Raw genomic sequence first — 16,242 nt, 5'->3', positions numbered from 1 at the left:
GGCCAGTCCAGGGCGCCGCGAGCCCCAGTGGCAGAGGCATTGTCATTCAGCCCTTTCTACGTGCCTGACACCTGCTCTAGCATTTTCATTTATAACCCACTTCACTCGGAATAATCCTACGCGGTGGGTGCTGCTACCATCACCCCACTGTACGGACAAGGGAACTAAGGTCCAGAGGTGAAGGAAGGGGCAGTGCCAGGACTCGGGGTGGCCCGGCCCCAGGATCTGTGTGCATACCAATCCGTTCCACCATTTCTCCGCCAGGTGGACATACAGACAGGCTGTGGGGTACCCCTGAGGCTCACCAAGGTTTGGGGGGCAGAAGCCATCATATTGGACTAGAGGGGGAAGGGACGGGAGCTATCGGGGAACAATGTGGCCCCGCTATCTCCCTGGAAAGCCTCGCTCCCTGGAATTTGTCTATATTTAGCAGGTGGCCAGGCAGGAGGCAGATAAGAAATTCTGGGGAGGGGGAGGGCCCTTTATATAGTGTGGAGGGACGGTCCTGCTCAGATCCTCTTCGGGTGGCCTGTGTCTGCTCCGTTCCTGGTGTGACCTCTCTCAAGATGCCTGAGCCAGGGAAGAAGCCAGGTAGCTCCAGGCTTGGGGTCGGGGCCGGGTGTGGGGCAGGGAGGGCTGGGACAGCTACAATAGGGACGCAGGCTTCAGAGTGAGTTCCCGAGAGTGGGGGCTGTCTTCCAGGTCTTTTCCTGTCTCTTAGTTTCTCTTTTCCATCCTTCTGATAGAGTGAGGGCACACCAGAGGACCCTATCCCTGTCCCCAAGATTAGCAAGATTAAGTCCGGGCTTGCCTTTTGGGAAAAGGCTGCCATAGGCAAGAGCCCAAGTTCAGTCTAGATTTGAGCTCATCTCGCTGAATGCTCTTGAGCAGGGCCGTGACCTCTCCCGGCCTCAGTTTCCCTCTCTGTACAAGGAGGCGTTGGGCTGGTTCTCTCTAGCTGTGAGACTCTCTGCTTTACGAGCCTGCACCCCTGCGGCCCCCACACCAGGCGGGACTCCCACATTGAGGTGATGCAGCCCGTCTGTTCTGGGAGAGGACGGTTAAGAGGCCCCAGGACCAAGGCCATCCTGGGCCAAGGGCAGAGAAAGTCATAGCCCAGGGACCGGGTCCTGGCCTGTGCTCTTACAAGGTCATGCAGGGCAGGGATCCAGGCCCCCAGCCCCTCCCAGGCCAAGTTTATCTCAGTTGCTGATTCTCAGCCTGAGGCCCTTGGAGAACAAATTTAGCCACATTCAAGTAGGCAGAATACCTGCCTCATGCTAAGGGCCCTGGATTGTAGGGGAGAGAGGGGGCTGGGCTCCCCCATGCTCCCCTTGGCGGGGAGTGTGGGGTATCCAGAGACACATCTAGTAGAATTCTTGTGTGGAGGTTAGGAACACAGCTCTGGCTCTCCTACGGCCTGGCTGAGTGATCTTAGTTAAGTCACTTAACCTCTTTGAACCTCAGTGTCCTCATCTGAGAAATGGGCATAATAATTGCATCTATTTCACAGAACCGTGGGACCATTCAATGAGGTGATAGATTAAAGTGTTTATCACCGTAGTTAGGAGGATAGGCTGCAGGGGCGGGGTGCATGGGACAGTCAGGGGCTCCTGCAGCCTCCATGGGCTTGTCTCAGTCTCAGCCTTCAGCAAGAAGCCGAGGTCAGCAGAGGTGGCCACCGGAAACCCTGCCGTGTTCGAGGCCGAGACAGAGCGGTCAGGAGTAAAGGTGCGCTGGCAGCGAGGGGGCAGTGACATCAGCGCCAGTGACAAGTACAGCCTGGCCGCCGAGGGCACGAGGCACACTCTGACTGTGCGGGACGTGGGCCCTGCCGACCAGGGGTCCTATGCAGTCATTGCTGGCTCATCCAAGGTCAAGTTTGACCTCAAGGTCATAGAAGCAGGTAAGACCCTGGCCAGCCTTCCATGAGGTTTCAGCATCCGGTGGCAGCCCTGCCACCTCCCCATGGCCCAGCGTGCAGGAAGTGCTTTTCCACTTTCTTGCCTTTGCTTTGGCTGTGCTGTCTGCCAGGAATGCCCTCCTCCTCTTTTCTGTAGCAAGACCTCTCTGAAGGCTCCCATGTGGCTCCTTGGCCTGTTCCAGCCTTGGTGGAAGTAGGGGCAATTCGGGGATGACTAAGGCACAATGTCCTCAGGACACCCGCTCACAGATGGGGACTTGGCGGCTGTGTGTGCCGGCAGGGAAGCCCTGGTTGCTGGGGGTGTGGAGGGAGCCCCAGCCCTGCCTGGGGATGGAGAAGAGGGACAGAGCTCAGAGCTGCTGGGGCAGATCCGCCAGGACGTGGGCGCAGGGCCTGCAAGGGGGAGGAGAAGGCAAGATGCATACTGCTGATTCCGTCAGCCCGCAGAGAGGGACGGGGACTAGGGACGGGAGGAGGGCTCTCTGGTGAGAAGCGGCCCCACGACCACTGCCCCTGCCCCTTCCAGAGAAAGCAGCGCCTGCACCGAGCCCTGCCCCTGCCCCTGCTGAGGCTCCTGGGGCCCCCGGAGAAGCCCTGGCCTCAGCCACTGAGGAGAGAGGAAGCTCTCCGAGTCCCGAAGGTGAGAGGGGCGATGCAGGGGAGGCCAGGGCCGTTGGATGGGGTGTCCCAGCACAGATCTCAAAGGCCTCCACCCACAGGGTCAAGCTCAGCGGTCCCTGATGCCTCCGGTGCCCCTGATGACCCCATCGGCCTCTTTGTGATGAGGCCACAGGATGGCGAGGTGACCGTAGGTGAGTGTGGGCTGAGGCACCCGGGGTGGGCTGGGGAAGGGGACAGCAGGGCGTCCCCCCAGCCCAGCCTGTCTCCCCTCTGTGTAGGTGGCAGCATCACCTTCTCGGCACGTGTGGCCGGAGCCAGCCTCCTGAAGCCGCCCACGGTGAAGTGGTTCAAAGGCAAGTGGGTGGACCTGAGCAGCAAAGCGGGTCAGCACCTGCAGCTTCATAGCAGCTACGACCGCGCCAGCAAGGTGGGCCTGTGGGGCACGGGGCTGGAGGCACGGGGTGGAAAGAGGGCAGGGAGCCGCTGGGAGGCCCCAGAGACACAGGCGGTGCTGGGGCTCACCCTGACACTGAGGGCACACGGGACGTGCAAAGAAGAAACCTGGGGAGGCTGGGAAGTAGGTTGGAGGGCCGGGGGTACATGGGGAGAACAAGGAGGCCCAGGGGACCTGTGGGACCTGGGGGGCTCACAGGGCATGATCATCTCAGGGGGGTGTGTATAAAGCTAGGGGGCAAGGAGCTCAGGAAGGCTAGGGGGGAGCATCAGCCAGTGAGGATGAAAAGCCCATGGATAGATGTGTGTCAGAGCCCAAGAGGCCCTTCATTATATATAAGAAGATACCAGAGCTTGAGAGGTTGTTTTTGCTGGTCTGAGGTCACTCAGAGCCAGGCCTTGAACCTGTGCTTTGACTCCCTGCTTCTGCTCCTTCTCCCACTCTTCCACAGTCTTGGCACAGGCAAGTGGGCTTCTGGCAGGGCAGGGCCAACATGTTCATTTGTGTGGATTGTGCACTGCACAAAAGTGCCTTATCTTAAGTGAATGTCATTTGCCTTGTAGGCATCACAGATTTATATTTTATCATCACCCTGTGCCAGCAGATGGCAGTCATGTCTTGAAAAGGGGTTTCCTATTTACACAAAACCCTCTGGGTGAACTAAACCCTGGGGGCTGAGAACGTTGGTGGCCACGCCTCCTTCAGGAGTGAAGGGCCTCCCTGGTCTCTTCTGACAACTCGCTTCCACAGGTCTACCTGTTTGAGCTGCACATTACAGATGCCCAGGCCACCTTTGCAGGCGGCTACCGCTGTGAGGTGTCCACCAAGGACAAATTTGACAGCTGCAACTTCAATCTCACTGTCCATGGTGAGGGGAGCCTGGCATCTGTCCTGGGATAAGGGTCCCCATGGGTCCTGTTCCCCATGTCTGTCCCCATGCCTGCTCCCCTGAAGCCCCTTCCTGGACTCACCTCCCTCTCTGCCCCCAGAGGCCGTTGGTCCTGGAGAACTGGACCTCCGATCGGCCTTCCGTCGCACGTGAGTGGTTCCCTCTCCTCAGGGTCCAGGGGAGGCCAGCGCTGGGGTCTGAGGCCCCTCGGGGTCAGGGCTGGGAAAGATGTTGGGGAGGATGAAGTTGATAGGCATGGGGGACAGCAAACTCCCCTGGGCAGTGAGGAACTTGTTCTAACCCCCACAGGAGCCTGGCAGGAAGTGGTCGGCGGATCAGGTACCCTGTCCCAGCCCATACTTGTCCAGGACACAGACCCGGGAGCTCCCATCCAGCCAGTGCCCCTTCCCCCCTCAGTACCTCACCCCACGCCCACCATCCCCAAGCCCATTCCAGTTGGCTCCACTGCAGCCTTACTGGGTGTCCCTCTCCACAGTGACAGCCACGAGGACGCTGGAACTCTGGACTTCAGCTCACTGCTGAAGAAGAGGTGAGCCCCTGGGCAGCAGGGCCTAGGGCAGACAGCGAGGCCCCGGTTCAAACCCCAGCCGTGCGGTTTTCCAGCTGTGCGGCCCTGAGCTGGTCTCTGAACTCTGAGCTGGTTTCCTTGTCGGTCGGACGGGACCATCCTGGTGTTGGGAAGAGCAGAGGGCTCTGTGGACATTGTACCCCGTGAACTCACATCCTCACGGGGTCGCCCACAGCCCCCGACAACTTGAGTCTATGATAGCTCAGCTCAGTAGGCTCCGGGGAACGCAGAGAAACTGGGAACGGCTCCCCCAGCCCCCCAGCTGACTGTGCGTCCTCTCCCTCTCTCTCCCGGACCCTGCGTTATGGCTGGTTCTGCTGCGGCCCAGAGAGTAAGCTCCGCGGGTGGGCGCTTCGGGCGGCAGGGGGTTGGTGGGACTCTGTCAGGCCCCGGCGAGAGCCAGGGCTGGGACTCACACGGACCTGGTGAGGACCCCCACTGACCAGGGCGTCTCTGCACCTCGGGTTCTCCTGACACCCGCCTGCCAGAGCTCAGGAGGAACAAGCAAGGCCACGTGTTCGGGGCAGTGTAAATGGAGGGACAGGGTGTGGCAGGGAGGGAGGAGGCTTGGGCCCCTGGGCTGGGGCCCCAGGTCCCTGCGGGCAGGTGGCCACGCCTCTAACTGTCCCCTGCTTTTCTGCCCTGCCTGGAGCAGCAGTTTCCGGAGGTGAGTGCCTGATGATGCCTGCACCCCTGTCACCCGCCTTCCTCAGGGACGCCCCCACACTGAAACTCAAGTCCAATGCCAGCTCAAGTGGCACCACCAGAGGGGAAGGGGCAGATGGCCTGGGGCCACTAGGGCTCCTTGGTCAGCCCCCCAGGGAGGCCCTGCCTCAGGGGAGGGTGGGGTGGACCCCCCCCTCCCCGGGTATCCCTTGAGGTCTCTTGGCGGGACTGGGATGCAGGGACTCAAGGCTGGAGGCCCCAGCTGAGGAAGACGTGTGGGAGATCCTGCGGCAGGCGTCCCCGTCGGAGTACGAGCGCATCGCCTTCCAGCACGGGGTCACTGACCTGCGGGGCATGCTCAAGAGGCTGAAGGGCATGAAGCGGGATGAGAAGAAGAGCACAGGTGAGCCCGCCCCCCGCGGCGCAGAGGAGAGGCTGAGCGGCACACACGGGGCAGGGTGGGGTGGGGGAGAGCCCAGCTTAGCAAGAGACCACAGCGGAGAGAACAGGGGAGGTAGGAGGGAGTGTTGGGAGGACGCAGCTCTCTGGCACAGCCACCGGCCTCCAAGGTGGGTGTGAGCCTTCGGGGGTGCAGGGCAGCGGAGCAGCGGGGACAGTGACGGCGGTGCTCAGCCTTTCAGAAGAAGCTGGAGCCGGCCTACCAGGTGAGCAAGGGCCACAAGATCCGGCTGACCGTGGAGCTGGCCGACCCCGACGCCGAGGTCAAGTGGCTGAAGAATGGACAAGAGATCCAGATGAGCGGCAGGTGCGGTGGATGGGGTGGGGGTGGGGGCAGGTGCAGGAGCTCAGGGACCGTGGAGGCTCCCAGCCTGCTCTCCCTGCCTCTCGCTGCCTGTGTTCTCTATCTCTGCTGGTTCCTGCTCTGTCTGTCTCTCCCCATGTCCTTCTTTCTGGCTCTAACTTCCAATCTTTCTGTTTCCGATCTCTGTTCTTGTCTTTTTTTTCCTCCCCCTCCCCCCCTTTATCCGGCTTCTGCTCCCCGGGATGCTCCCGTGACCCCTTCTGCTCCACAGCAAGTAAGGCCGGCTCCTGGAGGGAAGGTTTGGGGGGGGGGCACGGGACCCCAACAGGGGGTTGGACGGGGCACCCAGGGCCCAGGAGGCGAGTGTAGCTGAACCTCCATCCCCCGCGGCCCCGGGCCCAGGTACATCTTCGAGTCTGTGGGGGCCAAGCGCACGCTGACCATCAGCCAGTGCTCGCTGGCGGACGACGCGGCCTACCAGTGCGCGGTGGGCGGGGAGAAGTGCAGCACCGAGCTCTTTGTCAAAGGTGGGCCTGCACCCAGGACCCTGGGAGCCTGCAGCCGGGATGGGGGCGGCAGGGCTGCAGAGGACAGACTGTCATGTTCTCCCCACGGGACAGAGCCCCCCGTGCTGATCACTCGGCCCCTGGAAGACCAGCTAGTGATGGTGGGACAGCGGGTGGAGTTCGAGTGCGAAGTGTCCGAGGAGGGGGCCCAGGTCAAATGGTGAGTGCCAAAGGTGACTTGTGTCCCAGGACGGGGCCCGGGTCAATGGGGACATGGGCAGGGCCGGTGGTGGGGGGCACACTGGGGGCCTCCCTGGAGGAGGCCACAGCACTTCCTGCCCACCCACCGGCCAGGCTGAAGGATGGGGTGGAGCTGACCCGGGAGGAGACCTTCAAATACCGGTTCAAGAAGGACGGCCGGAGACACCACCTGATCATCAACGAGGCGACGCTGGAGGACGCCGGGCACTACGCGCTGCGCACCAGCGGGGGCCGGGCGCTGGCCGAGCTCATCGTGCAGGGTGAGGCCGCTCAGCCCCAGTGCCCGCCCCGGCTGCAGACGGGACCCGGGCAAACCCAGGATGGTGGCCCTTGTGACCTTGGGCCAGTCACCCGGCACACATGGAGCCTCACCGTTCTCCTCTGGAGGGTCCCGTGGGCCTGGTTAGCGTCCCCCCCTCCCCCCGAGACTCCCCGTGGGCACTGTACGACCGGAGACACGCTCGCATCACACCCAAGCCTGCACATGTGTGTTCCCCCATGTCCGCGTGATCGCCGCGGGGATTCACGCCCACACCCACCGCCCCCAGCTCACAGCTCTGCCCTGCCCCCCAGAGAAAAAGCTAGAGGTGTACCAGAGCATCGCGGACCTGACGGTGGGCGCAAAGGACCAGGCAGTGTTCAAGTGTGAGGTGTCTGACGAGAACGTGCGGGGCGTGTGGCTGAAGAATGGGAAGGAGCTGGTCCCCGACAGCCGCATCAAGGTGTCCCACATCGGGCGGTGAGTGTGGGGGCTCAGCCCCATTGCGGAGGGGGCAAATGGCGGGGGGGGGGACACTGAGACAGAGACAGAGAGACAGGGAGAAACAGAGACAGACAGAGAGAAGAGCAGATAGAGACAGTGACTGAGAGAGAGACACGTAGAGAGACAGGGAAAAACAGAGACAGAGAGAGAGCTAGAAACAGAGAGACAGAGATGGACAGAAAGACAGACATGCAGACCCAGGACAGAGACTGCGGTAAAGAGATAGGGAGACAGAGAGAGAGAAGCATACAGAAGGGAGTCTTGCCGAGGCAACGGACAGACAGGGAAGTGGTGAGAGAGACAGGTTGGGAGCCCCCCGGCCTCTGGCCCCCAGCTCATGACCAGGCAGGAGGCCACCTGGATGCCATCCCTGGCCAGGGACCCTCACTCTCTCCCACTCTCTTACTCATGCCTCGAGCATCTGGGTTGGCCCGCGCTGGGCCCAAGTTCACAGAGATTAGTGAGACCAGCTCCTGCTCAGTCTGCAAGGGCCCAGCCAAGGGGCACTTGTATATTGTCCACCTCTGAAAACACGTGAGGGACTAGAAAGTCAAAAATAGAGAAAGAAAGCATTTAAAATACCAGACCACCACTGAGCTAGGGGTGGAGCCCTGACTATGGTGAGCCTGCCCCCATTTCTCGGCAGGGTCCACAAACTGACCATTGATGACGTCACACCTGCGGACGAGGCTGACTACAGCTTTGTGCCTGAGGGCTTTGCCTGCAACCTGTCGGCCAAGCTCCATTTCATGGGTGAGCTGGCACCTGGCCGCGGTGGGGGCCCTGTGGCTGGGCTCTGCCTTCGCTCCCGCCCCGTGCCACTTGCTCTTCTTTCTTTCACAGAGGTCAAGATCGACTTCGTGCCCAGGCAAGGTGAGTGTCGGGACCTCTTCCCTGGGCCCCCTCCACACATGTCCCCCTCCAGTCCCAGACAGCGGGAAGAGTGAAGAACCTGGAGTGAGGACCCCAAGACCCCGCCCAGCCCTACCACTCACAACCATGGGCCAGTTATAATCTCTAGAAACCTCAGTTTCCTCATCTCTAAAGTGGGAATCCTAAAAAAATAATAATAATAAAACAAAGTGGGAATCTTGAAAGGGCTTCCTCCATGGGGGCAGGAGAAATGAGAAAAAAAGATGTGAGACTTCATTATTAAGTCTTTCCGCTTTTATTTTATTATTATTATATTTTAGAGGGTGGAGGGGCAGAGGGAGAGGGAGAGAGAGAATCTCACGCAGGCTCTATGTCGGGAGCCCAACTCAGGGCTCCATCTCCACCATGACATCATGACCTGAGCCGAAAGCAAGAGTCACATGCTTAGTGCGCTGAGCGCCCAGATGCTCCAAATCTTTTCTGCTTTTAGACATACCCCTCCCGCTTATAGATTAAACACCCATCAGGCATTTAGAATCCTAACGTCAGAACAGTCCAAGGCTGAGGCATGCTCGAGGTCAGTGCTTTCCAAATTAAGTTCACGGACTAGGTTACGCCATCTTAACAGGGTTCCCTGGTGAAGTAAGTTTGGGAAACACTGAACACTTACTCGGCTTCTTGCTGATTCATAAGGTGTGCTAGCATGTCAAAGGCTCTAGAAAGTCCCGTGGTTAAAGAAATGTGCTTAACTTTGTTTAATCCAGGGTTTCCTACTTGATTTGGCCACAAAAACATCTTTTTTCTTTCTTCTGGTGGGACATTGGTGTTCCCCCTGAACACAGTGTGAGAAATGCTACAGCAGGCAACCTGGGGTTACAGACCTTCCCGGGAACTTCCTAGGGGGGATGGAAATGTTCTACATCTTGACTGAGGCTCAAGTGTACACATTTGTCAAAACCCGTCGAGATAGGGGCGCCTGGGTGGCTCAGTGGGTTAAGCCTCTGCCTTCGGCTCAGGTCATGATCTCAGGGTCCTGGGATCGAGTCCCGCATCAGGCTCTCTGCTCAGCAGGGAGCCTGCTTCCTCCTCTCTCTCTGCCTGCCTCTCTGCCTACTTGTAATCTCTCTCTGTCAAATAAATAAAATAAAATCTTTAAAAAAAAACAAAAAAAACCCCGTCGAGATGTATGCTCAAATGATGGCATTTTATTGTGTGTAAATTAGTCCTCAGAGTGACTGAGAATCAACGACTAGGGACACATGCTCCTTCCAGGATCCCCCACTTTCAGGGGGCTTTCTCTGACCTACGCCATCTTCCCCTCCCCCAGAACCTCCCAAGATCCACCTGGACTGCCCGGGCCGCAAGCCAGACACCATTGTGGTTGTGGCTGGGAACAAGCTACGCCTGGATGTTCCTATCTCCGGGGACCCGGCTCCCACTGTGATTTGGCAGAAGAGCATCCCACAGGTACTCCCTCCTCTACTTCCCCATCTGCCAATGGGTGCGTGGGACCAAAGGATGTTGGCATCTGTTCCCCACCCACATAGGCAGGGCCTACAGCTAGCTGGTCCCTGGAGGGAGGTGGGCAAGGTGGGCAGCAGAATGGGGGTGGGCAAAGGGGAGACAGAAAGGCTGCTGGGCAGGGATTCCCTCCAGGCCAGGTCAGCCCCTATCCTCACCGCTTCCCTCCTGCTCTGTTCCCAGAAAAACAAGGTCCCGGCAGGGCCAGCCCCTGACGCCACAGGGGGTGCTGGTGCCAGTGACGAGTGGGTGTTTGACAAGAAGGTGAGTGCGGCTGATGGTGGGCTCAGGCTTGTTGGCCTTCTGTCGTTTTCTGCCCACACGGTTTCCACCCTTCAGTGAGGTCTCCGTGAAGGCACCACATCTGGCCAGCTGTGCTCCTGCCCGGGCATGGTCTCTGGGGGACCCTCATGCTGCAATCAGGCACAAGTCCCCTTAACATTGCTGGGGCACCCTCCTGCCTGGGGTGTTCCCTGGCTCCCGTCTTCAGGGCTGACCTTCACGTTGTGCTTCTTCCCGACCAGGGAGTGGGTTTCCCTGTAAGACTAGCTGCCTGGGCACCACTCAGGTCGGCTTTTCCAACACAGTCAGCTCCTCCACCTACCTGCGTCCTTTCAGGACCCTCAGCTCTGTAAGGTCACGTTATTCGCATTCAGCAGATAATAAAACCGAGGCACAGAGAGAATAGGTAATCACCTGAAGTTCCACGGCAAAGCGGGAGCTAGAGCCCAAGAGCCTCGCCCCTGTGCTTTGCCCCCCACGGGCCCCACATCCAAGGTTTTTGGACTAGGCGCTCACATGAGTGGTTTCCGCTCAGGCCGCATTTGCTCGCCGGCCCCTGCTCTGAGCTCTGTTCCTACCTTGGGCCATTGGAGAGGCTGTCAAAGCCTGCGGGGTCCGACTGGGCCCTTTTCCCCAAGTTCCCCTCCCCCCACAGCTGCTGTGTGAGACCGAGGGCCGGGTCCGCGTGGAGACCACCAAGGACCGCAGCATCTTCACTGTCGAGGGGGCAGAGAAGGAAGACGAGGGTGTTTACACTGTCACGGTGAAGAACCCTGTGGGCGAGGACCAGGTCAATCTCACAGTCAAGGTCATCGGTGAGGCTGGCTGGCCCAGGGCCAAGAGGGCAAGACAGAGGGGCAAGCAGGGAGGACCCATCCATTCACTCAGTTACGCCTTTGACAAACATCATAGGGCGGGCTCTCAGCTCTGTGACTGGGATTAGGACACAGGGTGAACAAGGGCAGTGGGGAACCATGAAGCGTCAATCACAGGCTGGTGACATGATCCGAGCTGCATTCTAGAAATGTCCATGGGGCAGAGGAGGCAGGCACTAGCTGCTGGTTGGGGTGGTGAGGGGACTAGCAACGCTGGCCCTAGGACTGGGGAAGGGCTGATGTGGATCCACCCCCCCTCAGATGTGCCAGACGCCCCTGCGGCCCCCAAGATCAGCAACGTGGGTGAGGACTCCTGCATGGTACAGTGGGAGCCCCCTGCCTACGACGGAGGCCAGCCCATCCTGGGTGAGTGGAGGGCATAGGGATAGAGCCGAGGGCCACGTTGCGGGGGTGTCCAGGCTCCAGACCAGAGCTCCTGCCTGGCCCTCCTCAGGCTACATCCTGGAGCGCAAGAAGAAGAAGAGCTACCGGTGGATGCGGCTGAACTTTGACCTGCTGCGAGAGCTCAGCCACGAGGCCCGGCGCATGATCGAGGGCGTCGTGTATGAGATGAGAGTCTACGCGGTCAACGCCATCGGCATGTCCAGGCCCAGCCCAGCCTCCCAGCCCTTCATGCCCATCGGTGAGGCTGCCTGGCCTGGCCTGGCCCATGCCCTCCCTAATCAGGCTGCTCTGTGGGCGGCCACCATACGAGACCACATCGGGGTCCCCTTTAAGCCTCAGTTGGGGCTAAGCATCTTCGTTTCACAGATGGAGAAAATGGGGTTCCCAACAGTTAAATGACTTGCTCAAGGTCACCTAGCTGGTAGGTAGGGTTGGAGCCGAGACTCACACCACTCTGACTGCTGGTGCCACTCAGGCCTCACCTTCCACATCTATAAAATGGGAATGATGACAATATCTACTTCATGGAACTGCTGTTAGGATGGCATACAGCAGGTGCTCAATAAATTTCAATGGACCCCTCTTCCTTGCTCCCTTCAACCAGGGAGGGAGGGTGATGCCTTATGGGGAGCAAGCTGCAGGCCTTTCCCTTTAGGGACTGACTTCCAGTTTGCTTAACTCTTAGTGGACTCATCTAACCTCACAGTGCCAGGAAATTCCCCGTTTTAGGCCAGTTTTTCCCGAAGTGCAGAGACAGGTCTTTTCTGGGATTAGAGCTCTTTCTGGCAGGGCTTGGAACCCGGACAGCACGGGGTGGGGGGAGCGCCCCCGTGGGACCAGTGGTCACTTGGGAGGCTGGGTCACGGCCCTTCGGTCTTCCTGGTGGTGCAGGCCCAGTGGGGCCCCTCTCGGACTCCCCCTGTGCCTAGGCCCCCCGAGCGAGCCCACCCACCTGGCGGTGGAGGACGTGTCGGACACCACCGTCTCCCTCAAGTGGCGGCCGCCGGAGCGCGTGGGAGCGGGCGGCCTGGACGGCTACAGCGTGGAGTACTGCCGCGAGGGCTGTGAGTGCCCCGGGCCGCACCGCCCCTGGCCCAGCCTCCAGGCCCGCCGCCCCGCGCTGGGCCCCAGACAGCCTGGGGTGGGGCGGGAGCGGGGGTGCGGGGGCTGCGGACGCCGACGACGCTGCTCCCCGACCAGGCTCGGAGTGGACGGCCGCCCTGCAGGGGCTGACGGAGCGCACCTCGATGCTGGTGAAGGACCTGCCCACCGGCGCGCGGCTGCTCTTCCGTGTGCGCGCCCACAACATGGCCGGGCCCGGAGCGCCCGTGGCCACCAAGGAGGCCGTGACGGTGCAGGAGATACTGCGTGAGTGGCCCCTGTGCAGTCACGGGACAGACCTGCCGCGGACCGCCTGGCCCTTGGGGTCGGCGGAAGGGGGAGCCCATCCGGAGAGCCCCTGCCGGGAGGAGGGGGCAGGAAAGCCTTTCTTCATGTCCCAGGCCCAGGGCAAATATTCGGAGAGGGCTCCCTGCGGTTTTCTGGGACTGGTTCTGGGACAGGAACATGGAGGCCACCACACCATTGTCCTTGAGCTCTGTTGTATGAGCCTCTCAGTTCAACGGGTATTGTCCCTGTGCCCCTGACTCGGTATCAGATTAACCCCTCTGGGATCCACTTCTCATTCCTCTATTCCCAGCAACGGCTCAATCATGTAAAGATTGGAAAGAGGCAAAAAAAAAAAAAAAGAAAAGAAAAGAAAAAAAAGATTGGAAAGAGGCAGCAGCCTAGGGTGCAAACAGCCTGGGGGATAGGGTAGAGACCAAGATCCTGCGTTTGCATTCTGGCCTGTGACTTGCTAGCTGTGGGACCCTGAACCACTAGCTCACCCTCGCTGATCCCTGCCTCTTATAGGGTGTGGTGAGGCCGCGGTGGAAGCAGGGATTTTGTAGACCTTCTGGGGCTAGGGTTGGGGGAGCTAGGGGAGGGGCCACCTCAGCAGCCTCCTGGCCCCGCCTCCGGAAGGGAGGAGCTGTGGCGCTCCTGGGGCGGGGCTTTCCCCTTGCTGAGCCGCCCACTCGGTACCCACAGAGCGGCCACGGCTCCAGTTGCCCAGGCACCTGCGCCAGACCATCCAGAGGAAGGTTGGGGAGCCCGTGAATCTCCTCATTCCTTTCCAGGTAAGGCCGGCCACCCTCCCTGTGCCCCCGCCGTGTGTCAACTATGCCTAGCGGGGAGACGTGTCTCGGGGCTGACCAGACCCTGAAATGCCACCCAGTCGTGCCAGGCTCGGGGGTGAGCTGTCCCTCCCTACAGGGCAAGCCCCGGCCTCAGGTGACCTGGACCAAAGAGGGGCAGCCCCTGGCAGGTGAGGAGGTCAGCATCCGCAACAGCGCCACAGACACCATCCTGTTCATCCGGGCTGCCTGCCGTGCCCACTCTGGAACCTACCAGGTGACGCTGCGAATCGAGAACATGGAGGACAAGGCCACGCTGGTCCTGCAGATTGTTGGTGCGTGGCGCTGGGCCCCCTCCTCTGGGGTGGGGGGAGCCCCCCCAGCAGGTGGCACCTTCCAGCTGGACTCTCTCCTGCAGACAAGCCAAGCCCTCCCCAGGACATTCGGGTCGTGGAAGCGTGGGGTTTCAACGTGGCGCTGGAGTGGAAACCACCCCAGGATGATGGCAACACAGAGATCTGGGGTTACACAGTACAGAAAGCCGACAAGAAGACCATGGTGAGCCTGGGGTTCTGGGCGCCCCGTATAGACCCTCCCTAGGGCCACTCAGACTCCTTTCCCTGATCTTAGAAAGGGTCTGCTGCTCATCCTCCCTGTTTGACCTGGTTCCCGCTACAGATGGGGTGCAGACACCAGGGGCCCCCAAAAGAGGCCCCTGACGGGTAGTAGGGCCAGATCCCCGAGAGCCTCCCTTTCCTCCACACCCTCAGGAATGGTTCACTGTCTTGGAACATTACCGCCGCACTCACTGCGTGGTTTCAGAGCTCATCATTGGCAACGGCTACTACTTCCGGGTCTTCAGCCATAACATGGTGGGACCCAGCGACAAAGCCGCCACCACCAAGGAGCCTGTCTTTATCCCCAAACCAGGTGCTGTACCTTTACTCTCACCCCTAGGAGGAGCCGGGGCAGGGGGAGCGGTGGGAGCGGGGAGGGGGCCTAGTGTGGCGTGACACTCTTGCTACAAAGTCCTATCACCAACAGGCATCACATATGAGCCACCCAACTATAAGGCCTTGGACTTCTCTGAGGCCCCGAGCTTCACCCGCCCCCTGGTGAACCGCTCAGTCATCGCCGGCTACAACGCTATCCTCTGCTGTGCCGTCCGGGGTAGCCCCAAGGTAGAGGGCTTGGGGCCCTGAGCCAGGCAGACTCAGGAGGCAGGGTTCAGAGGCTCCAACCTCCACTTGTCCTCACCCCCACCCTTCCCTGCATTCTGTCTCACGGGGGCTGACAGCGAGGCTCCTCTCCCCGAAGAGGGCCTTGGCAGTCTCCATTGGCTCCCTGGTCATTCCCTGCTAGGGCATCACGTGGATCCTAGTGGGAGCCCGTAGAATAGAAACAGGTTCTCTCCAGGCCTCAAGTCAACCTGAGATGGTCTGCCTTCCTCCCTTGACCTGATTATAGCCCAAGATTTCCTGGTTCAAGAACGGCCTGGATCTGGGGGAAGACGCCCGCTTCCGCATGTTCAGCAAGCAGGGAGTGTTGACGCTGGAGATTAGAAAGCCCTGCCCCTTCGACGGGGGCATCTATGTCTGTAGGGCCACCAACTTACAAGGCGAGGCACAGTGTGAGTGCCGCCTAGAAGTACGAGGTGAGGAGCCTGCGGGCCCTGGGCCCAGGGTGGCGGAGCAGGCAGGGAACCAGCTGGGACTCTGCTGGCCTGGCCCCCGCAGCTGCTCTGGCTGAAAGAGCAGTGACCCCATTGTGTCCAACATGGGCACTGGCTTCTGCTGCCACAGCTGCTCCCTTGGGAGCCTGGGGGGACATGCAAGGTACTGGGAGGGGAAACACACATGTGGTGCGGCCTCCTTCTCCCCTGCAGTGCCTCAGTGACCGACTGGCTCCCCAGAGGCCAGGTACGTACTCCCAAGTCACCCCGATGCCCCGGCCCGAGTCAGAGGCCAAGCCCTGGCCCTTGGTTTGGGGGCAGCCGTCGGGAAATGGAGGCGCCTCTCACAGGGCTCAGTCCAGCACATTCATAAGAGAACCCGTCTCGCAGGCGCCGAGGGATGCCGGCCGGGGTCCCGGGAGCCGGGAAGGACGCTGCCCAAGCCGCCTTCCCACTCTTGGCTGTGTGTGCACGAGTGTGTATCCGGGGCTGGGCTGGGAGAGCGTCACTGGGGCGGCGCCAGGAAGATGAGCAGGGGGTGCTCCGCACAGACCGAACCGCCTGAGCTCCCCCTGGAAGTTCTCAGGTCTTTGGAACAAAAAGTTGGTGGGCTCAGGAAATGGTGGCTGGGGACAGGCCTTTCTGGCCTGCCACATCTTCTCAGTGGATAAGGGCAATAAAAGATGAGTGCGGTCACAGCTGGCTCTTGTCCGAAGTGTTTGTTTTCATAAAAAGCACAGGGAAATACACTTGACCTTCTGAGCAAACTGGGGCAGGTGTTCTGTCCCCCAGATGAGTTAAAGGAGGCTGAGAGGGGAATCCCAAATTCATAGAACACTAAAAGAAACCTCCAACATCCCCCCCCGCGTATGTTCTTCCAATGAGGAAAGGAAGGGGCAGTGACGAAAGTGCATTAGCAACAGAGCAGTAACCCAGGGCGCTCCTGCCTGGTACCTTGTGCTCTGTATGGTCTTTGACCTGCTGACCTGTGCTCACAGCAG

The 16,242-nt window shown here is 60.2% G+C and overlaps 1 protein-coding gene across 1 annotated transcript; it reads left to right on the top strand.

Annotated features, from left to right (window-relative positions):
• The first annotated feature begins 566 nt into the window (after window positions 1–566).
• On the top strand, window positions 567–15,927 carry MYBPC3 (myosin binding protein C3). The gene is made up of 34 exons (XM_044260949.1): window positions 567–591; window positions 1,640–1,906; window positions 2,451–2,564; window positions 2,644–2,736; window positions 2,824–2,972; window positions 3,750–3,867; window positions 3,989–4,037; window positions 4,198–4,227; window positions 4,385–4,438; window positions 5,130–5,144; window positions 5,383–5,546; window positions 5,777–5,909; window positions 6,178–6,180; window positions 6,309–6,433; window positions 6,527–6,632; window positions 6,767–6,933; window positions 7,247–7,412; window positions 8,083–8,189; window positions 8,280–8,309; window positions 9,637–9,776; window positions 10,014–10,094; window positions 10,768–10,927; window positions 11,249–11,353; window positions 11,442–11,630; window positions 12,322–12,456; window positions 12,593–12,760; window positions 13,484–13,572; window positions 13,709–13,904; window positions 13,988–14,127; window positions 14,340–14,499; window positions 14,614–14,750; window positions 15,037–15,223; window positions 15,455–15,488; window positions 15,632–15,927. Exons 1-33 carry the CDS (start codon window positions 567–569, stop codon window positions 15,463–15,465), a joined length of 3,813 nt encoding a protein of 1,270 aa, XP_044116884.1. The 3' UTR covers window positions 15,466–15,488; window positions 15,632–15,927.
• Window positions 15,928–16,242: the final 315 nt, after the last annotated feature.

Source organism: Neovison vison, chromosome 7, assembly GCF_020171115.1.
Source record: "Neovison vison isolate M4711 chromosome 7, ASM_NN_V1, whole genome shotgun sequence".
Lineage (NCBI taxonomy): Eukaryota > Metazoa > Chordata > Mammalia > Carnivora > Mustelidae > Neogale > Neogale vison.
The sequence above is the reverse complement of the archived record's forward strand: the minus strand, read 5'-3'. Positions and strand labels throughout refer to the sequence as shown.